At 42.1% G+C, this 24076-nt stretch overlaps 1 protein-coding gene across 1 annotated transcript in view; it reads right to left on the reverse strand.

The window, feature by feature from the left end:
- The window catches only part of GFRA2 (GDNF family receptor alpha 2), a 136403-nt gene that overhangs the window by 11996 nt on the left and 100331 nt on the right, over nt 1–24076 (reverse strand). The window contains exons 2-4 of the mRNA XM_040346133.1: nt 21314–21622; nt 15163–15246; nt 3898–4237 (exon numbers count right to left, since the gene is read on the reverse strand). Of these exons, the coding sequence (XP_040202067.1) occupies nt 3898–4237; nt 15163–15246; nt 21314–21622 (733 nt within the window). The remainder of the gene's footprint in view (nt 1–3897; nt 4238–15162; nt 15247–21313; nt 21623–24076) is intronic.

Genomic DNA, 24076 nt, shown 5'->3' on the forward strand with positions numbered 1-24076 from the left:
CAGGCCATCCCACAGGGCTAGATGACCTCTGAGATGACTCTTGATGGCCACTGCGATCAAAGGTAGGAAGGAAAAAGTGCAGACTTCAGATACTCTCGGTTCTCCTTTTTCTATTATTTGTGGTTTCTGACAACTCATCAGTCTCACATAGCATTCCAGAGGTCATTTGGGCCTACCTGACTTTTGCCAACTTTACACAGGTTAGGCCAATATAGTAGAGGAGAGATTCACTAATACTTGGGATACCATGATATGCCTCTTGTCTTTCAAACATTGTTAATGAGCTTCTCTTTTTAAACACGAGGGATGTTCAAAACTTGTTATTGTCTTGTTCTCACTGTATTATGTGAAGAGTTTTTTTTGTGGATGTATTAATTATTCCTATTATTAATTCCCCTCCAGATCCTTTTCATCTTTTGGTTTTATATACACTGCTCGAAAAAATGAAAGGAACACTTTTTAATCAGAGTATAGCATCAAGTCAATTAAAGGGGTTGTAAAGGTAAAAAATGTTTTCCCTAAATAGCTTCCTTTACCTTAGTGCCGTCTTCCTTCACTTACCTCATCCTTCCATTTTGCTTTTAAATGTCCTTATTTCTTCTGAGAAATCCTCACTTCCTGTTCTTCTGTCTGTAACTCCACACCGTAATGCAAGGCTTTCTCCCTGGTGTCAGGATGCTCACTAGCACACAGCTCCTTTATCTATCTGCAAAGTAGAGAGTGTCCTGACACTCCTGCTCACCCCCTCCACCCTCAAGAGACTTTCTCCACACCAGGGAGAAAGCCTCACATTACTGTTTGGAGTTACAGACAGAAGAACAGGAAGTGAGGATTTCTCAGAAGAAATAAGGACATTTAAAAGCAAAATGGAAGGATGAGGTAAGTGAAGGAGGACTGCACTAAGGTAAAGGAAGCTATTTAGGGGATTTTTTTTTACCTTTACAACCCCTTAAAACTCCTGGGATATTGATCTGATCAGTTAAGTAGCAGAGGGGGTTGTTAATCAGTTTCAGCTGCTTTGGTGTTAATGAAATTAACAACAGGTGCACTAGATGGGCAACAATGAGACGACCTCCAAAACAGGGATGGTTTTACAGTTGGAGGCCACTGACATTTTTTTAATACCATATACCCACAGTTGGTCAAAAGGAAAGCGAAAAACCCCAGCAAAGCATGATCCAATTTGCTACAGCAGGGAAAAATATTCCTTCCTAATCCCCAAGAGGCAATCGGATTTTCCCTAGATCAACTTTACCTAGAAAGGACTTTGCTTGCTTTTGAAACCGCAGCTTGGCATTGCATATTATTATTGAGCTTATGATCTACCAAAAACCCCAGATCCTTCTCCACTACAGATCCCCCCAGTTGTACTCCCCCGAGTATGTATGATGCATGCATATTCTTATTCCCTAAGTGCATAACTTTACATTTATCAACATTAAACCTCATCTGCCACATAGTCGCCCAATTAGACAGAGCATTGAGTTTGGCTTGTAAATTGGAGACATCCTGCAAGGACGTTATTCCACTGCATAGTTTGGTGTCATCTGCAAAGACTGAACTGGTACTTTTAATCCCAGACCCAATATAATTTATAAAGATATTAAAATGTAAAGCCCTGTACACACGGCCGGGAATCCCGTCAGGAAAAAAACGTTGGTTTTCCTGATGGGATTCCTGGCAAGCTTGCCTTGCAAAGCCGTGCATACAGACGGGCCCTCAAAAGAACCGCAGTTTTTTTGGATGGCAAGAACGCGGTGACATCATCGACTACGACGAGCTGGCGCTCGTCACATTTGATGCCATCGCCGCCATCTTGCTACACCCCACACTAACCTTGTATGCTACCGCGCATGCGTCAAAGTCTTATCAAGCATGCCCGGGTTTACCTCGGACAGGTAAGCATACAGACGACCATTTTCTCGGCAGGAAACACTCTGCCGGGAATCCCGACGGAAAAATAGAGAACAGGTTCTCTATTTTTCCAGGACCAGTTTTCCTGTCGGGAAAACTGCTAGGGAGCATACACACGGCCGGGATTCCCGGGCAAATGCTCTCTTGGCAGGTTTCCTGCCGGGAAAACCGGTCATGTGTACGACGCTTAAGGGTCCCAACACTAAACCTTGGGGTACACCACTGATAACCTTAGGCCATTCAGAGTGAGAATCATTAACCACTACTCTCTGAATTCTGTCTTTTAGCCAGTTTTCAACCTATTTACAAACTTATATTTCCAAGCCTGTTGTGTAGACTTTACCTTACACATGAGCCGTGTGTGGGGAACGGTATCAAGTGCTTTAGGGTAGGTAATTTAGGATCGCCTGAGAACATTCCAGATATTCCAAGAACCCCTATTTAAGAAGGAGGCTTATGGGGTCTTTGCCAGTCTCCAGAAGGATATTTGAACAGGGCGCACTGATGATTTTGTTTACAGTTTACATTTTTTATTAATCCAGTTTGGTGTGTCTTGTGCTGTTTGTATGTTTGGAGTTTTTGCTACCTACTGTCCCATGTTACATCACTTCCGCTTTCAACGCAAAACATGTTGTCACTTGCACACCTGCAAATCATGTAGCATTTCTATATACTGTATTTATTGGCGTATAACACTCACATTTTTACACGGAAAATAGAGGGTAAACTGTGCCTGTGTGTTATACGCAGGGGGCTGTGAAAAAAAAATCCTGAAACTTCCCTCTTAAAGGGGAGGTTCACCCTAAAAACGACTTTCTAGTATTACATTGGCCCCCCACATTACAATACAATTATGCCTATTATGTTTTTTTTTTTTGCTGTACATACCTTGGTACAGCTAATTCACCCGTGGCTTCCGGGTTGCGAGTCTCGCGGGAGTGGGAGTTCCTAACATGCTGGTGATTGACGTGATGACAAAAAACGAGCTCCCCCCGTCGCGTAAGCTGCGTCACGATTGGCGAAAGGAGCCGAATGACGAGTCAGCGCTATACTGCGCCTGCGCACCGCCGTTCGGCTCCTTTCGGCAATCGTGACGCAGCTTACGCGACGGGGGGAGCTCGTTTTTGGTCATCACGTCAATCACCAGCATGTTAGCAACGTCCACTCCCGCGGGCAGGGATGGACTGGCCAAAGGGACTACAGGGAGTTTCCCGGTGGGCCGATGGCTCAGTGGGCCGATGGCTCAGTGGGCCGCTTTTTAAAAGAGAGATGCTGCTTGAAAGACTTTTTTTAACGCCCTGGCAATGCCCCAGTGTTAAAGAACTCTGGCTTTCACACTGGGACTGCAGCGGAAGCATTTTTCATTCGCTTTACAGGCGCTATTTTCAGCCCAAAAGCGCCTAAAAAATGCCTCAGTGTAAAAAGGGGTCCTACACTCACCCCCTCTCTTTTACACTCACTCTCTTATTCTTACACTCACCCCCTTTCCCTCAACCCCCCCTCTTTCTCACCCTCTCATGATATACAATAATGGATGTAGGGGCCTTTTGGTGGGCGTGATTTTTCGGGGGGTGGGGGGCAGCATTTTATTGAATTAAAGTGGGCCGGTCTGGATGAAGTCCAGGGCCAAATTTTTGTCCCAGTCCAGCCCTGCCTGCGGGACTCGCAACCCGGAAGCCACGGGTGAATTAGCTGTACCAAGGTATGTACAGCATAAAAAAAAACATAATAGGCATAATTGTATTGTAATGTGGGGGGCCAATGTAATAATAGAAAGTCGTTTTTAGGGTGAACCTCCCCTTTAAAGTTAGGGTGCGTGTTATACGCCTGTGCGTGTTATACGCAGATAAATACGGTATTTATTTCCAACCTCTGTATATATTAACATCACCAATAAAAACCTGAGAAAAAAAAGGTCAGTTGCCCAAATCTTGTTTCCTATATAAATATAACAATAAGAGATGGTACTCCTGGTGCTGTTACCTGCACACTGGGTCTTGTCTACAGTTTCCCCAAATTTCCAAACAGTTAGGAAGTTCAGGGCGATTGAAGGAGCAGCTTGGCACTGTGGTCTGACGTCTCCGCTCAGCGCATGGCTTATCTTTGCAGGGGCAGAAGAGGAGTGGGTAGGTCAGGTTTGAAGAAATCTTCTCCAGGAAGGTGCGGAGGGTCTTGTGACACTTACGACGGTTACACTGCTCATCAACTGGTGGGTTACAGGCTGATATGAAGGCGGAACGGAACTTCTTGCAGGAATCATTCACATTGCAGAACTTTGCTGCATCGAGACAGGCATTCTGCCTGGATACGGACGATTCTGTGCCTGCAGGTAAAAGAAAAACTGTCATTCTAAAAGATATATCCTTTTTTTTACCATTAGACATCATGTTTCTCAGTTCCATGAAAGAACAAGATGGCCTTTGATGTGGGTATTCTCTTCAAGAGAGCTATTTTTAAAGAACACCTTCACATTCCTGTTTAATTTTATATAGGGAGGCAGAACCAAAAAATAATTCATTTGAATCAGTATTTATTTTGTCTACGTAAATATTTTCATCATATTTTTGTCTGCTGCATGCTGGTTTTCAATCTGCTGCTGTTTCAGTGACAAAAACCAAATGAAAATAAAATTAGAATTAAGTTAAATAACCAAAACTATGACAAAAATGTATTCCAAATTTTGTTAAAGCGGGAGTTCACCCGAAAAAAAAATTTTTAACATTAGGTTGAGGCTCGTTTTGTAAAATCTTTTTTAAATCGAAGCAGTACTTACCGTTTTAGAGAGCGATCTTCTCCGCCGCTTCCGGGTATGGTCTTCGGGACTGGGCGTTCCTATTTGATTGACAGTCTTCCGACAGGCTTCCGACGGTCGCATTCATCGCGTCACAAGTAGCCGAAAGAAGCCAAACGTCGGTGCGGCTCTATACTGCGCCTGCGCACCGACGTTTGGCTACTTTCGGAAAATCGTGACGCGATATATGCGACCTTCGGAAGCCTGTCAATCAAATAGGAACGCCCAGTCCCGCAGCCCATACCCAGAAGCGGCAGAGAAGATGCATCTCTAAAACGGTAAGTACTGCTTTGATTGTAAAAAAAACACCCGATTCCCCTTGACAAAACGAGCCTCAATCTAATGTTAAAAAAAAAAAAGTTTTTGGGTGAACTTCCACTTTAACGAATGAAAACTGAAAGTTAATGTGATGGAGAGACATTTACCCACCTGAGTTTTAGCTTTCCTCTGAGCTCCGCCTGTCTGTTAAAGCCCCACCCCCTGACTCTATTGACAAGCTTTATTCGCTAAGAGACACAGGCTCCCATCAATCCTTTCCCTTTCCTTTACAGTTCCACAAATTACACTCATTCACACTATCTCTTTGGTGCCCTCTGCTGGCCTTTTCCAAATCGCAACACAATTCCATCCCCAGCTTATATTAATCGGTATATATAAAACTCAACGTGTGTGTGTGTGTGTGTGTGTGTGTATGTATGTATGTATGTATGTATGTATGTATGTATGTATGTTCCAGCATCACGTCCAAACGGCTAAAGATATTAACATGAAACTTGGCACACATGTTACTTATATGTCAGCAACAAACATAGGATAGGTGGTTTAACCCTTACCCACCCCCATTTGCCATGGTCAGGGTTTTCCTTTAAAGTCCCATTCAACTCTATGGGAAATACATGTTACTTCATAACTTCCAAACGGCTGTAGATATTTCGATAACACTTGGTCACATGTTACTTATATGTCCACTTAAACTATAGGATAGTTAATTTATCCCTTAACTACCCCCATTTGTGAGGGTCGGGGTTTTTGTTTAAAGTCCCATGCAAATCAATGGGAAATGTATGTTCCCACATAACTTCTGTACACCTGGAGATATTTCAATAATACCTGGTACACATATTACTTATATGCCAAATAAAAATATATGACAGTTAAATTAACCCTTACCTGCACCCTTATATAAAAGATGGGTATATTTATATTACTATGATTTTCCTCCCCAAAAGGTTAAGATCGGAAGACCGGGCAACGCCGGGTATTCAGCTAGTAGCACATTAAAGTTCAAACATATAGTGTACCATTGCACTACCACATAAGCATAAGTAGGGGGCATTTACTAAGAAAGAAAAAGTATTTTCTTATTTTATTTAGGAATATTTAATGTTGGTAATATATTCAGGTAATGTGTGCAATGACATTAAAGCCAATAGAGTTTACAGTTTATTTTTTATACATTTTAAAATTGCTGTTCTGTTTGTCAAATTTGGCAATATTTTAGTTTGTTTATGAAACTTGTTTTTATTGATAAAGATGTTATATATCACAATGGCAAAAATCTGTGTCTGTAGTGCATTTTCAAACACTAATACCATAAATAATAACGTTATTAGATTTTTACTCCAGGAGTATACAGTATATATATATATATATTGTGAGGGTGGGACTCTGTGCTATGTGAAAGATTGCTGGTTTATGCCAGTTTTTGGAGAGAAAGACACATTAATTGCACATCTGGGTCTTGGGCTTTTTAACCTGCCTGGCGGTCTTCCCGAGTCTGACACGGGGTTAGATTTTCCTGCTGCGAGCGGTAACCCCGTGTCAGTCACGGGCTTGCCTCGCTAGATCCACAGGCACAAGTTACTTACCTTGTCCCTGGATCCAGCGATGCCACCGCGCTGTGTGAGCGAGTGGGACCTCGCTCGATTCACACAGTGCCTCCGTGTGACGCCGATCTCCGTTCCCTGCGACGTTACGACGCACGGGGACGGAGAACGGCGCCAAATTCAAAAAAGTAAACAAACACCTTACATACAGTATACTGTAATCTTATAGATTACAGTACTGTATGTAAAAAAAACACACCCCCCCTGTCCCTAGTGGTCTGTCCTGTGTCATGCATGTCATTTTATATAATAAAAACGTTTCTTTCTCCCTGCAAACTGTAGATTGTCCATAGCAACCAAAAGTGTCCCTTTATGTCAAAAATAGTTTTAGATCAGCTAAAAAACAGCGATAATAAATTATAATCACTTGCAGAATTGTGCGATAGCGATTTGTGGGGAAATTCGTCATAAAAAAAAAAAAATAATGACAGCAACAATTCTGCAACTGAGCAAATTTCAGTGATTTTGATTTGATTACATTATTGAATAATTTTTATTATAATTATATTATTATTTGTTATAATTATTTATAATTATTTATTATATTATAATTTATAATTTTGTTTTTAAAAAAATGTCATACCCGGGATGCCTATTAGAAGCTTGTTTGGTCAGATTTAAGTGAGTTATTTCTAAAAATTACAGACCTACAATATAAAACGCCAAATTTCCTTGCAAATAATGGTACCGCTTTTAGCATGTTTTTTCTGACAGAATCATACCGCCAGGGAGGTTAAGTCTGACCTGACATGGCTCACCCCATGGTTCGGGCTGCCGCTCTGGTGCCCGCCTCCTACTCCGCCCTGTCTCCGCCTCCACTCTGTCTGCAGCCACAATGCCGCTCTAGTGCCCGCCTCCTCCTCCACCCTGTCTCCGCCTCCACCACCGCCCCGTCTCCACCTCCACCCCTCCTCCCCAGTCTTTCCAGCCAGCGATGCTGGCTTTTTTGCATGCCACTGAATGTATGAAGTGGCAGAGATTGCTGGCAGTTTTTGGGGAAGTTTTTTTCTCCCATCCAGCGGGCTGCGTCCTGTGGCTCTTCTTAAAAAACTGTGTGCTGCTATTTTACAGTTTTGGTCAAAAACAAAAAGAAGCAAAGTACTGATAATACAGGAGATCCACCCACAGAGGGATGGTACCACTACTATAGCCCAATAAAAAAAAAGGTACCCTAGCCCAATACAAAATGAGGGAGACGCCTACACAGGGAGGTACCAGAGCTGGTCCAGGTAGGAAGATAGGAAAGAGTACAGATGTGAGAAATTTTTAGGCGCAATCCTGACCCATGCACTGTGTACTTAGCGCAATCCTGACCGCTGCACTGTATATGTAGCGCAATCCTGACCCATGCACTGTGTACTTAGCGCAATCCTGACCGCTGCACTGTATACGTAGCGCAATCCTGACCCATGCACTGTGTACTTAGCGCAATCCTGACCCATGCGCTGTGTACTTAGCGCAATCCTGACCCATGCACTGTGTACTTAGCGCAATCCTGACCGCTGCACTGTATACGTAGCGCAATCCTGACCCATGCACTGTGAACTAAGCGCAATCCTGACCCATGCACTGTGTACTTAGCGCAATCCTGACCGCTGCACTGTATACATAGCGCAATCCTGACCCATGCACTTTGTACTTAGTGCAGTCCTGACCCATGCACTGTGTACTTAGCGCAATCCTGACCGCTGCACTGTATACGTAGCGCAATCCTGACCCATGCACTGTGTACTTAGCGCAATCCTGACCATTGCACTGTATACGTAGCGCAATTATGATAATAAAGAGTAGATGCATAATCCTATCTAACCATACTGCTGATGCGCCCCCCGATGAATTTGAGTTTGCCACCCCTGCAGTATAGAGTAAGACTTGAGAGGCTGTAGGGCGGGCAGTGGTGGCGACGGTTATTGAGTCGCTGATTGATGCCATTACTAGTAAAAAAAAAAAAAAAGATGTCCCCGGTTTTCATTTTAAAAATCTGGTCATCTTATTGAAGAAAGGAACATTAGCAGCAACTGGGACATATTTTCTAACCTAGAAGGTATAATCAAGTCACATACCATACTATTATCAGACTTCAGGAATGGCAGGTGCTGCAATTAAAAAAATTACTGCCATCATTCAAGGACATGCAGGAACCTATGCTTACAGCATACCATCTTTCTTTGTCTGCAAGACTTTATTGATCACAGAAAAGGTAAATGTCTGCATATCTCCATAGTGATGCTCTGTGCAGTGATCCCCCCATAAGCATTTTTAGAATACAGTAATAATCATAAATCAAGAAAGAGCACATCGGACTTCAAAGGGAAAGGGGTTTTCTGGGACCCCAAATGAGGCATGATGATATGGACTACTTTTGTAACAGAGAGGATGTTTCTGAAGTTGCAATTTTACAGTCCTTTGTGCCGTTTAATGTAACCTGCATACAAGTCAAGTGCTGATGTCGTGTGTCCCTGACTCTAACCTGTTCCATCATTCATCTGTGTAAGGGACAGTAAGAGGCCATGGAGACCGGCAAGCAAATTATCATAACCCTCCTTGTGGGCCTATTTACAACAAATCAGAATTCATATTTTGCTATTGTTTCTTTGAGAAATGTCAACTCGACCAAGTTGACCTATTTCAAACAGTGCCCTGTACTGTCTGTGCATTGCTTTGCTCCGTATTTTGACACATGCATATGGAGAGAAACAAGGAAAGCTACTTTCCTTAGAGTAGCATTTATTAAATATATATTTATGGTTCCTTTGTATTTTACTGTTTTATTACCAATCTAGTGCAGAACTTCTAATATCAAACTAAATCATACAGTGTTACTACCAGTGGCGGTCCGTCCATAGAGGGCGCTGGAGCGCCGCCCCTTCTGGCTCTCACCGCCACTGAGTCAAATAACATAGATTCATGCATTGCACAAATCTATGTTATTTTCGCCGCAGCCGCTGTTATTCAGATGGTCGGCGCTCAATGTCCGGCCATCTGAATAACACCAGCTGGTTGGCTGTACGGAAATGTCTATCAAAGCCAACAGCTCTGATAGGCTTTCCCAATACAGCCCTCGGGTCCCGGAAGCTTATTCTCGGAGCGCACAGACTGTACGCCCCTTGAATAAGATGACAGGCGTCTCAGCCAATCAGGTTGGCCGGTTCTGGCTACCTGTAACCTGATTGGCTGAGACGCCTGTCAGTCATCGAGGGCGGGAGAAGACATCGTGGGACGTGGATGCCTGACTCCAGTAAAGGTAAGTGCCGGGCGGGGGGGGGGGGGAGAACGCAATTTACAGGGCACAATTGGCACAGCGGCGACCATTAAAGGGCACAGTGGCTGCGTTTAATGGCATGGCACAGTGGTGACAATGTATGGCACAGTGGCTGCGTTTAATGGCATGGCACAGTGGTGACAATGGATGGCACAGTGGTGACAATGGATGGCACAGTGGCTGCGTTTATTGGCATGGCACAGTGGTGACAATGTATGGCACAGTGGTGACAATGGATGGCACAGTGGCTGCGTTTAATGGCATGGCACAGTGGTGACAATGTATGGCACAGTGGCTGCGTTTAATGGCATGGCACAGTGGTGACAATGGATGGCACAGTGACTGCGTTTAATGGCATGGCACAGTGGTGCAAATTGATGGCACAGTGACTGCATTTGATGGCATGGCACAGTGGTGCGAATTGATGGCACAGTGACTGCATTTGATGGCATGGCACAGTGACTGCGTTTGATGGCATGGCACAGTGGTGACAATGGATGGCACAGTGACTGCGTTTAATGGCATGGCACAGTGGTGACAATGGATGGCACAGTGACTGCGTTTAATGGCATGGCACAGTGGTGCGAATTGATGGCACAGTGGCTGCATTTGATGGCATGGCACAGTGGTGCAAATTGATGGCACAGTGGCTGCGTTTGATGGCATGTAACAGTGGCTGCGTTTGGGCACAGTGAGACTGCAATTTTTTTTTCCTTTGCGCCCCCCCAAAAATTTTGAGCACCAGCCGCCACTGGTTACTACAGAAATATATTGCAAAACTCAAATAATGTAAGCGCCCATACTTGTGAACATATTTTTACACAAAAAATAACATAAATATATGTGAAATGGCAAATATATAAAAAATACTTTTCAGCATGTTATAACATACGCAACATACGCAGTTTAAAATTTCGAAGTACTGTAATCTTATCATGCAAGAAAAAAACAACCAACGTGTTTTCCCTCTCCGACTGGTGCACCACAAACTGCTCACCTATGTACACTAACCTCTTAAATTTCAGGAGATCTAAAAGCACTTGATTGGAGCAAGGGTTACATTCATCCACTTACTCTGGTCATAGCCAGTTATATAGGGTTAAACCCAACAGTTCACTTCTAATGCAGCAAAAACTCAGGAAAGGAAAAGTAACATAGTGCTCACTACAGCTTTATGTACCTATTAAAGTATAACTAAAGTCAAAACTTTTTTTTTTTTTTTTTTAGCTTTGGATAGAGTAGAGATAGATTAGAACACCTGTCAGTTTTTATTGCTGTCTGTGTCCCCATTATAGAGATTCATCCACTCTATTTGTCCTGTTTACCATTATCATTAAAAGTTAAAGATAACACACATTTTTGGGTTGTCCCCAGAAAAGTAATAGAGGGGAAATCTTTCAATAGGGATACTAGTTCTGGTGGGACCCAGATGGCAGAAAAAAATCTGACAGGGGTTATAACCTTCCATTACTCTATCAAAAATGAAGAACAAGGTTTTGCCTATAGTTCTACTTTAAGCTTATGTCTGTGTGAGCAGTTTGTGGTGCACCAGGCAGAGAGGGAGAGCACTTTTTTATTTTTTTGCATGATAAGATTACCAAAAATAACACTTTGAAATGTAAATTTGAGTATGTTTTTCATTTACTTTGCACTTGTTATTGCACTTACTAAGGGTGGGCTTGAAGTGAGCTTTATGGACACTTTATTTTTATTTTATTTTATAATATGCATTCATTTGAGTTTTGCAGTATATTACTATAGTAACATTGTATGATTTAGTTTGATATTAGAGGCTCTGCACTTTTGGTATTAAAGAAGAGTTCCACCCAAAAATGGAACTTCCGCTTTAAGTGACAGTAATCCCCTGACATGCCACATTTGGCATGTCATTTTTTTTTGGGGAGGAGCGGATACCCTCTTTTTAGAGGTATCCAGCTCCCACTTCCTCCCGGGAGTCCACGGTTCCGGAAGGAAGTTCACATCTCCCCCCTCCCTCCCTGCAATCTTCTGGGACACATCACAGGTCCCAGAAGATTGTCCGGCCAATCACAGAGCGCAGCGTGACTTGTGCATGCGCAGTGCGTGCCCCGCTGTGAAGCCACAGCCGGGCGCCCACAGTAGTGATGCTGGCACCACAGAGAAGAGGGGGAGAAGAGTGTGGCTTTGTTCGCCTGCATCGCTGGACCATGGGACAGGTGAGTGTCCGATTTTTAAAAGTCAGCAGCTACACTTTTTGCAGCTGCTGACTTTTATACGGGTGAAACTCCGCTTTAACTTTTAGATTGGTGAGATTCATTTTTTTTGCTTGCTGATAGGGGAAGTTAGTGCATCAGTAAATAGCTGTGCAGGCAGTTTTGTTCTATTTTTTGTATCACCAATCTGGTGCTGATTTATATTGGAGTGTAGATATTACTATATGCGCTCCTCTGTACTCTGCAGTGATCATTTGCACCACGACCTTCATTTTATGGCCCATTCAGGTCACTTGATTGGAGGAGAGTTGGGTCACCTGACTTTGACAGGTCATATGCCTGGGCTTTCTTCCCATGTTTTTTTTTTCCTTCGTTATCTTTTATTGCGATCCTCTTGTTTTGGGACCCCAAAGCACACTACTATGCTTTAGGCCAGTTACACACGAGGCGGATTCCGTCACTACGTCCGCGTGCTCCCACCAGCTCAGCGGGAGATCAGTCCCCAGATCTCCGCTGAGCTGGCGGATGACAAGCCCCTCTCTGCTCACTGAGTGCTCTATTTTTTGCCATAGTAAAACCATAGTAAGACCATTGCACTACTTTATGAATATAATAACCCTCTGCCGACATTTCACCATGTTTTACGATCCACTTCACTATTGCAGTTTCCCTATCAAGCAAGATTTAACAGTGCGAATAAGCGACATATGGGAAAACAAAATGTATTATTTTAGCAACCAAAAATGCTTTGAGAATGAGTTCAAGGTGAACACTAGCTAAATGTAAGAAAAGACACAAATGCACTCCTATGTAGGCCTGATTATTTGGTAATTCTGCTCTCTTCCTGTGATGCACAGTTCCACTTTTGAATAATGAACTAGAAAATCACATCAGATTTATAAAATCTATAAAAATTATATCCTTTACCACTTCCTCACTGTGGCCAGGGCATTTATTGCTTGCCATTGACAAACTCAACAGACCTCCAAAATTGAAGAATACTGTAGGTAGTAGATAGACTCCATTAGGACTTTATTATGCGTCTTGAATAATTAACAGCAGAAATACACCATGCCATTGTTTAGGTACTTTCAAGAGTCCCAGAATAGCCATTCACAACAAATGATTTCCTTGTTTAAGACAAAGCTATGGTGGAGATGGGGAGGGACCAAATCACTTCCTACCTCCCATTCCTAACTCCCTTCCTTCTCTTTCCCCTTCCTACCGTCTCACTTTATACCCCCATCCATTTTTACTTTCTGTACTACTTGCATACAGAAACCATACTACCCTGATCTATACCCCATATCTCTCATCACTATACAAAGTACTGTATTGCCCAATCTTTGTCCTAGCTTACCCTCAAAAAATGATAACAATTTAGAGCACTTGGACTTGACCCCCAATTACTTCTTACTTGTGTATTGCCGCCAAAAGTCTTATTTAGGATGCTACGTTAAAATAAATTATACACAGTTACATAGTTAGTCTGGTTGAAAAAAGACACACGTCCATCCAATTCAACCAATAGAAGAGGAAAAATAAATAAATCATACAATCTTATAAACACAATCCTATACTCACAGTTGACCCAGAGGAAGGCAAAAAAAACGGCAAAGCATGATCCAATTTGCTCTGACAGGGGAAGAAAATCCTTCCTGATCACCCAAGATGCAATTGGATATTCCCTGGATCAACTTTACCTATGAATACTAGTATCCAGTTAAACTATGGGGGTTATTTACTAAAGCTGGAGAGTGCAAAATCTAGTGCAACTCTGCATGCAAACCAATCAGCTTCCATGTTTTACTGCCAAAGCTTATTTGAACAAGTTTAAGTTAGAAGCTGATTGGCTACCATGCACAACTGCACCAGATTCTGAATGCTCCAGATTTAGGAAATCTCCCCCATGTGTACCTAGGAAAGAATCCAGACTTTTTTTTCAAAACAATCTACAGAGCTGGCCAGAACCAGCTCTTGAGGGAGTCTATTCCACATTTCCCAGCTCTTACTGTGAAGAAACCTTTCCGTATTTGGAGATTAAATCTCTTTTCTTCCAGATGTAAAGAGTGCCCCCTTGTCCTCTGTGACAACCTTAAAGTGAATATCTTAACACCAAGTTTACTATATGGACCCCTTATGTATTTCGACACGTTGATCATATCCCCCCTTAATATTCTATTCTCAAGAGAGAATATCATCATTACTGTTTCAATGCACTAAACTCTTAAAGCGGAGCTCCAGGCTCCTTCAGAAAAAAAAGAAAAGTCAGCAGCTACAAATATTGCTGGCTCGGGTGTCTTTACCCGAGCCAATTTTTTTAATTGGCTCTTGGGTGCTGCTGCCACCGTCTCGGGTAAGGGAAGCCAGAAGGCAAGCCTACTGTGCATGCATGAAGAGGGCTACGCTTTGTGAATGGCTCAGCGGCAGGGAAAGGAGAAGGGGGGCCAAATTTCCAGACAAATTTGCATCGGGGAAGTCAGCCCGAAGTGGGAGCAGGTACCTGCTGCCCCCCCAGAAGGTGCAAAATGTGGCAGCAGAGGGAGAGGCAAAAAAGCAGAGCTTTCCTATTTGAGTGGAGCTCTGCTTTTACCAAAATTAAGATTCTGAACTTTGTTCTAATTATCTCCAGTTTACTGTGTGTCTAATTATACTACTTTATTTTTATTTTTTTCCTTCTTGGTGTTTGTTCAACAAAGAAACCCAATATAATCAGATCATACCAATTAATTGTAGTTCTATATGTACTAAAATCATTAACTGTCTTTAAAAAGGCTTTGATTTGCAATATGGAAATTTTCAATAGCATACTAATTTTTATATCAAATTAATATAGAAACTTGCAACTTATGGCAGTAAAGTCGGAAAACCAACTGTGCAGAAGCTTATGCCTAGATTTGGCAGTCTGCCTTCTTGGAACATTGACGGCAGGTCTCTAGAGCTTTTTATATTTCAGACACATTTCAACTTCTGCTTTAAAAACACTTTTGTGTCTGTACATATGTTGGTTTGTTCTTTTGCATTGTTCTTTGCCTTTGAGAATTTGCTGTTAAATATTTTAAAAATAAACACAAGGGCAGTACATTTGCTACCATTTCGTTTAAGTAAGTTGCTTACCAGAGTTGATTGAAGCCACGCGGAAAATGTCAGACAAACGGGAGGTCACTGGTTCATATGGCGATGACTCATAAAACTCGTCCCCTGAGAAGATATTTACAATGTTACATATTTATACAACATTCATAACTGCCAAACAATGGTAATGCTCTGTACAGCGTGCTCGCTGCCTCCCATTCAAAAAGATTCAATGGCAAACCCCAATGGTAAACTAGGTTGTTAACCCGAGAGAGTTTTAAATGGCTAGAGTACCCAAAGGCAATAGTCTAGTTATAGGTTGATCCTGGTGGCCAGTCAGCTCATGGCTTCTTATATGTCTTGGATATGTCAACAGAGAGACCTTTCTGACATATTTCACATTACTGTTCCTGTCCACTTTGGACTTTAGAGTGTTCTTGCCCTCCTTTGCATTTTCCAGCACCAGCTGTTACATCGTACACACAACCGTTTTTCTCGATAGAATCCATCAAGAAACTTGGTGGCAGAGCTTTTTTGCTGAGGAAACCGGTCGTGTATATGTTTTTCATCAAGGAAACTGTCGAGGAACTCAACGAGAAAAAAAGAGAACAAGTTCTCTTTTCCCTCGACGGGAGTCTCAATTTCCTCGTCGTGTTCCTCGTCGGGCTGGTTTTCGACGAGAAACACGTTCGTGTGTATGCTAAGAAACCCGCGCATGCTCAGAATAAAGTATGAGACAGGAGCGCACCTTCGGTAAAAGTAGCGTTTGTAATGGAGATAGCACATTCGTCACGCTGTAACAGTCTGAAAAGTGCAAATTGTCTCTTACCAAACTTTTACTTAACACGCAGTAACATGAGATTAGCAAAATCAGCCCCAAGGGTTGTGCCAGTGGAATCGAACTTCCCCTGCTGTTGTATGTGTTGTACGTCACAATGTTTGAGAACGAGGAGATTTGGTCTTGACAGTGTGTACGAAAAGAAAGCTTGTCAAAATTCTCCACAAGCCTAACAAGGAACTTGTCGAGAAAAACGATGTTTTAATTAAGACGAGTTCCTCGGTCGTGTGTACGAGGCCTAAGTCTCAACAACAAAGTTCCAAAGAAAAATAAGATGTAAGGTGGTTAACTCGTCACCTTTGAGTAGACTGATTTGTAGAAATTGTAGTCTGTAAAGATGATAGAAACAGGGGTGGACTGAGAAGCTTCGGTCTAGGGTCCAAACACAACCAATGAGCCCTTTTTGTAGGGATATATTTCTGCAGTCTAAAGAAAGGGCATCATGGTGCCTCAATGTTTGGTAGGCATGGTGTAAGTCCGCTTTATTAGTCCTTTTTTTTTTGCCTTTTTTCCTCCCATTTTGTTCTAACAGAGTTAAAGGGGTTGTAAAGGTTTGTTTTTTATTTTCTAAATAGGTTCCTTTAACCCCCCTGGCGGTATGATTATTTCAGATTTTAGGTGATGAAAGCGGTACAATTATTTTGCAAGGAAATTTGGCGTTTTATATTGTAGGCCTGTAATTCTAAGGCCCCATACACACGAGAGGATTTATCCGCGAATACGGTCCAGCGGACCGTTTCCGCGGATAAATCCTCTAGAGGATTTGTGCGGATTTCCATGCGATGGAGTGTACACACCATCGCATTGAAATCCGCGCCGAAATCCTCTGGCGATGACGTGTCGCGCCGTCGCCGCGATTATGACGCGGCGACGTGCGCGACGCTGTCATATAAGGAATTCCACGCATGCGTCGAATCATTACGACGCATGCGGGGGATCCCTTCGGACGGATGGATCCGGTGAGTCTATACAAACCAGCGGATCCATCCGTTGGGATGGATTCCAGCGGATAGATTTGTTTAGCATGTCAGCAAATATTTATCTGCTGGAATCCATCCCAGGGGATAAATATCCGCGGAAACAGATCCGCTGGAGTGTACACACCATAGGATCTATCCGCTGAAACCCATTCGCTGGGATTTTTCAGCGGATGGATTCTATCGTGTGTATGGGGCCTTAGGAATAACTCACTTAAATCTGTCCAAACAAGAGTCTAGTAGGCATCCCCGGGTATGAAAAAGTTTAATTTTTTTTTTATAAATTATAATATAATAAATAATTATAAATAATTATAACAAATAATAATATAATTATAATAAAAATTATTCAATAATGTAATCAACTCAAAATCACTGAAATTTGCTCAGTTGCAGAATTGTCGCTGTCATTACTTTTATTTTTTAATGACGAATTTCCCCACAAATCGCTATCAATTTCCCCTCAATTCTGCAAGTGATTATAATTTATTATCGTTGTTTTCTCGCTGGTCTAAAACCACTTTTGACATAAAGGGACACTTTTTGGTTGATATGGACAATCTACAGTTTGCAGGCAGAAAGAACAGTTTTTATTATATAAAAGAACATGTAGGACACTGGGCAGACCACTAGGGACAAGGGGGGGGGGTGTATTTTTTACATACAGTACTGTAATCTATAAGATTACAGTATACTGTATGTAATATGTTTATTTACTTTTTTGAATTTGGCGCCGATCTCCGCCCCCGTGCGTTGTAACGTCGCAGGGAACAGAGATCGGCGGCACACAGGGACACTGTGTGAATCGAGCGAGGACGCCGCTTGCTCACACAGCGGAGAGGCATCGCAGGATCCAGGGACAAGGTAAGTAACTTTGTCTGTGGCTGCTGTGAGGCGATCCTGAGTCTGGCTCGGGGATACCGCTTTTGGTACAGAAATCTTACCCCGAGCCAGACTCGGGAATACCGCCAGGGGGGTTAAGCTAGTGCATTGTTGGTTCACTTACCTTTTCCTTCGATTTCCCGTCTACATTTTTATAAAAAAAATGCTTTGTCTGAATTTCTCACTTCCTGTTCCTCCTCAGTAAGCTGTTCTGGCTGAATATCCCCCAGCCAGGGGGGATTTCCATCTAAAAAAGTTGGGAGGTATGCTACTAGCACTAACTTCCTTTGCAATTTTTTATATATATATAATATATAGTTGTGACAGACCTAACCAGGACAGTGGCTTTTGGAAAGGATTAGGAGCAAGCCTCTTGCCTACTGACTATGGGTCCTGGCTTTTAAGGGAATACTAGCCTTTAGGAGGTGGGTGCCTGGGGGACCCTTGGAGTGGTCTTGTTTCTGATTCAAGTTTAGGTCTCTCAAATTGCCAGACTCTAGGAATCTAGGCCCGGGATCCATGTTTATGGCCTTGATGCCCCTTTACCAACAATGACTGCTTCAGACTGAGTCTCATAGAAAATGTTACTATAATCAGCAAGCCACTTGGTGCTGGTGGTCTCCTGCTATTTATTTACTGTTTATTAAGGTGTTATGTGTTTTCTGCTAAACATGTCTCTCCCATTCTATTGTTAAAAAAAAACCATGTCTCTCCCATTGTAAATTGTTAATTGGGACACCAATTGTTTCTGTCTGTCTGATTAATCAAAACATTGTCTGTGGGCAATGGTTTAAGTGACTAGGTAATTAGCTGATGCTAATTATATTTATGTATATAGTTTCCTTTGCATATGATAATGTGATCAGGCTCACCTGACCTGGTTTACTAAAAATTCTGTGTGAGTTTTCAATAAACAGTTCCAGTTCTCATACAAGCTATTGCTGGCCTGTCTTGTATGCTATCCATGTCCAGACTGGAGGAAGTGGTATACTGACAGAAGCACCGAAGCAGGAAATATTGTACACAGGGGTGTTATACTTCTGAAAGTGGGAGCCCAAGCACTCGTGATTACTAATGCCACCTTTCTGTAATCCAGCACAATTTGTGTTTATCCAACAGAGTCTTATCTCACACAACGTGCTGAAAAAACGAAGTTCAATGCTTCCAAGCATGCGTTGACTTGATTCTGAGCATGCGCGGGTTTTGAACCGATGCTTTTGTGTACTAACCATTGGTTTTGACCGATGGTCAGCCGTCCATCGGTTCTATTTTAAAGCAAGTTCTCCAATTTTTGTCCGAAGGACAACAGACCGATGGGCCGTACACACGGTCGGTTTGGACCGATGAAACTGAACTTAAGTCAGTTTTCATCGGTTTGGACCGGTCGTGTGTACGCGGCCTTATAGATCACTTCTGAACGGTTCTTCTGTTATCAGCCTGAGAACTCCAGACATATTTTTTGACTTTTTAGACAAAAGCAGCCTGAATCTTTTGTCAAAGGAGGTTGCTAAAATAGAGTAGCAGAGAGCAGCTCCTATTACAAAACAGCTCTGAGAGTCTCTTCCTATGAGGAGAGGGGGTGTGTGCCTTTCCTCCAATCAGCAATGTTAGCTATCTTGGCTGTATGCCCAGACATCACACTCTGTGTTAACCAAAATCTCTTAACATGATCTCAACTTTCTTAACAGTATATAAATGTGAACACAGCAGATATACATGTAAAATCTATGTAGGGAGATTTGGTTAATCTTTGTGTATCATCTGAGGCTGTTCACTTTACTGGGTGTATGGAGGGTTTACACCACCTTTAAGGAGGTGGGTTGTTATGCTGCTATTATGAAGAGGCAGACCCTTTTTTTTTACTAGTTATTTGCACAACATTTTGCCTTGCCTTAAAGTGCTTGTAAACCCTGTTACACCACTTTTACCTACAGGTAAGCTTATGAAAAGACTTACCTATAGGTACCTTGAATATCTCCTAAACTTGTACAGCTTAGGAGATATTCAGTATATGCGCTGCTGCCGACTTCATTGGTGCAAACGCACTGAAGAAATGGGCTGCTGGTGGCGTTTCTTCAGGAGTCTCACCCTGACCAGTGGCTCCCACATGTGCGGGAGTGACGTCATCGCGGCTCCAGCCAATCACAGTAAGTATTTCATAATGAGCTAGTATGCATACTAGCTCATTATGCCTTTTTCTTGCAGAGTTTTATTTTTTTACAGAGGTTTACAACTTCTTTAAGCCTAGTACACACGGGTCGAATGCCAGGCGACATCGGCCAGTTCAATAGAAAACAGCCTGTGTGTACTGCAGCCGCTCTGACAGAAGCTGACCATTCAGCCGGCTTCTGTTGAAGGGGCCTGACCGAAAAGCCCCCCCCCGTCAGATCACAATAGAATAAAGCCCTGTACACACGATCGGTTCGTCTGATGAAAACGAACCGATCGTGTGGGCCCCATCGGTGAAAAAAAATAGAACCTGTTTTAAATTTTTCTTATGGTTAAAAAACCGATAGAAAAAAACGATTGTCTGTATGGAAATCCATCGGTCAAAAATCCATGCATGCTCAGAATCAAGTCGACGCATGCTCGGAAGCATTGAACTTCCTTTTGCTCAGCACGTCCTAGTGTTTTACGTCACCGCGTTGGACACCATTGGATTTTTAACCGATTGTGTGTAGGCAAGACTGATGAAAGTCAGCTTCATCTGATATCCAATGAAAAAATCCATCGGATTAGATTCCATCAGATATCCGATCATGTGTACAGGGCTTTAGAGGGAGGATTGCTGTACTGTACTAACATCAGATTGTTAGTACAGGGGCTCCGACCTGAGCTGTCAGTTTTTTTCGTTCATCCCGCTGGGTTGAAGAAAAAAAAAAACTAGTAGTGTGTGCTAAGCTTTAAGGCCCGTACACATGATCGGATTTTCCACCGGGAATTGTGTGATGGCAGGCTGTTATCGGAAAATCCGACCGTTTATATGTTCCATCGGACAATTGTCGGATTTTCCAAAAACAAATGTTGGATAGCATGCTTTAAAATTTTGCGCCAACAGATGTGTGTTGTTGGATTATCCAATCGTGTGTACACAAGTCCTTCGGACGAAACTCCAAAGCACAAACACGCATGCTTAGAAGCAATGCTAACCATATCACAACGATAGCAGAAGTTTCCCAAAGTGTGGCGCTAAAGAGCTGAAAAACCACAAGGTTTTGTGCTTGTTGGCCAACAATTCTTTGCCGTTTTTATGCAAGACAAGTTCATGGCCAACGCCCCTTCGGACAAAATTCATACGCTTTGTCAGCGGAAAATCTGATCGTGTGTACCAGGCTTTACTTTGACCATGCACACTTGGATGAGACACCCCTGCCAACTGGTAAACAATTTTAGCATATGGGCCCCACTTTTTTTACCCAGGACCTAATTTCTGGTAAGAGGCACTCTATTCCAGGAGCCAAAACATTACAGGGGTTAAATGTCTGCATCTACTCACCCTCAGTCAAGCCGGCATGTATGCCCCAGTATGTTTGTAGACACAGAAGTTCTTTCTTCATTCCTCTCCGACAGCGGCACATGTACAGGGCGCTCTCCTGTAGAACCTCCAGAGCAGTTTTACACTCCAGACCGGAGAGCAGGACATCCCGGTCCCTGCCTGCTAGACACTGCCGCAGAGTCCTAAATCTGGTGCTGCAGGATGCGTCAGCGATGCACTGCTCGTTAGCCTGGATGCAGTCTGTGTGTTGGGGCCAGGAGCCAGATGGAGACCCGGAGAGGGGAAGGCTGCTGTGAGCGGTATAGAGACCTGTGAATATTTAAGATTACACAACTTTAGACTGAAATCCACAAGACAAATAGAAATAGAAACTATTGATGTTCATTACAATTATTTCAGAATTAGAACTTTCTAGAGCTTAACATCACCATCCTGATAATTGTCATCTATTAAGTGAAAAAACAAAATCAATTACCTTTTTTTACCTTTATGCAATTAAAGGTCTATCTTTTTTAAAGTATATGTAAAGCCTCACCTTGTAAAACAACCCATTCAGTTTTAAATAGAAATGAACAGTAAAACATTTGTGTATACATGTTTTTTTTTTTCCTTTTTATAAGTGATCACTCTGTTCTCAGCTGTATAAGGAGCTCCGAGAGCTGAGGGAGGAGAAACAGCAGCTCACTGAACTTCTCAGTGAATGCTTGTGTAGTGGGGGGGGGGGGGTAAATCATGTCAGTACGGGTCTGAACATTGAAGGAAAGCAGGCTGAGTTTCCAGTATAGCGAGAAACTGACCATGTTTTGCTTTCATGCTTAGTGTGGTCAGTTTTTATTTTTTCAATAGAAAAGCAGAGGAACTGGCAGGAACAACATTGATTTCGCACAAATGAAGCAATACATAGAGAACAGGAGACTTTTTCATACAAGTACATGGTATTGCATGTACATATCAGGAATATGAAATGTTGGGTTTACATATTCTTTAATAGGAAACATTTTGCCAGCTGAGATGAAAACAAACATTAGACACATTGAATGGCATGCCGGTGCATGCTTACCACACACATTTGCAAATAAATGGACTCAATTTCATTGGTACAATTAAAGTATAATCAGCTATTTATACACAATGGATAGCTTAGGAATATTTGCAGGTGTAATGGATGAGGAGTGGCATCAGAGCTGCTGATAAGGCAGTACAGCCAGCCCTCCTGTGCTGGGCCCAGGCCTCATTAGTTCAAAAGGGGGGGCCCATGCACCTGCCGAGCTGCATAGTGGAATCCTGGACACCAATGTGCTAAGGCATTCCTGCAGGGTGCTGTACAGGTCTAAGGGAGTGGACCCTCATCCTAAAAGCGTACCCAGTCTTTGAAGGTCCGTGTGACAGAACCCGCCGTGATAGGAATCTCCCCCTCCCCTCAAGGCTATTGTTCTGGGACGTATATTCACCCACGTCAACATTTGTTGCACTTTATTACTTATTTTTTGAATGTCTTTATACCCTGGTATTCAGGTTATCATTCACTTATTAGCACAGCACACTTTCACCTGTTCACAGATTTGTATTATATAAGTATTTTAAAATAATTAATATGTTCCCTTCACATTTTTAAATGCCTTCTCTTCCATATTTTTTTACATTTATTACATATTTCTTTCATATTTTTATTATATGTATTACATATCTCTTCCATATTTTTATTATAATTATTACATATAGAGATTTGTAAATCAGCCACTAGAGGGAACAATCACTCATTCTGAAGTAACACCCTTTGACACCCTTCTTAAAGCTCAACTCCAGGCAGCAAAAAAAAATCCCCTGAAAGAATTAATTGCTTGTTAAGGTTAAAATTAAGCAAACCAAATGATATTTCGGTACTCTCGTGTATAATTTACCAGACAGGACATTTATCAACAATTTCCTTTTAACAATGTTCATTGTCTGTGTCTTCGTCAATCTTTAATTGTTCCTTTTATTTCTTAGCTTCTATTTATCAATGCTCTCCAGCTTTCCTCTTTGAAGTTCAAAGGCACAATGGAAGTAAATACAACAGAATTTTTGGAAAGTTTAAATACTGCAAAAAAAGCATTTAAAATCATTGATTTTCCTTTGTTTTTACATGATTTTTGTTTAAAATGCTGACAGGGTCTCTAAGTTTTTTGTAAAGCTAAACTGTGAGAAGAAACTATTTATGAACATTTGTACAGTAAAAATAAGTTACCTATAATGAAGTGTGCCCTCTTTCTGACTGCTGAAGCTTTTGGTAAACCTCCTATGTTTATTCAGCCCATGGTCTCCTGTCATTACCAATTGTCCAGCTCTGAGACTCTAAGCAGCTCCGGCTGTGGTACTGATATCACAGGAGGTTGGTCACTCAACACCTCCTCCTTTCAGAAAAAGACTTTTATTCTTTTCACAGAATGCAATGTGTTCTGTGATTGGAGGAGGGAGATGGTGACACTCATCCACACCTCCGCCATTCAAAGAATGTTTTGTATTCTATCTTATTTGTACTGTGGAAATGTACAAATATAAGTTTTTTGTCCATACTTCAGCTTTAAAGTGATTGTAAAGCTTCAACTTAAAAAAACAAAATAACAGATGGTTATTTTGTGCAATGGAATTGCACATATTGGACCCAAACCTCATTCTCCCCTAATTCATTTGTTAGAGGCATATATATATATTCAAATGTATATACAGGAAGATGTAGGTGTAGCGGGGTATCACCCTTTTAATGTGATATAAAAGACTACC

This window comes from Rana temporaria, chromosome 3, assembly GCF_905171775.1.
Source record: "Rana temporaria chromosome 3, aRanTem1.1, whole genome shotgun sequence".
NCBI classification, from domain to species: domain Eukaryota; kingdom Metazoa; phylum Chordata; class Amphibia; order Anura; family Ranidae; genus Rana; species Rana temporaria.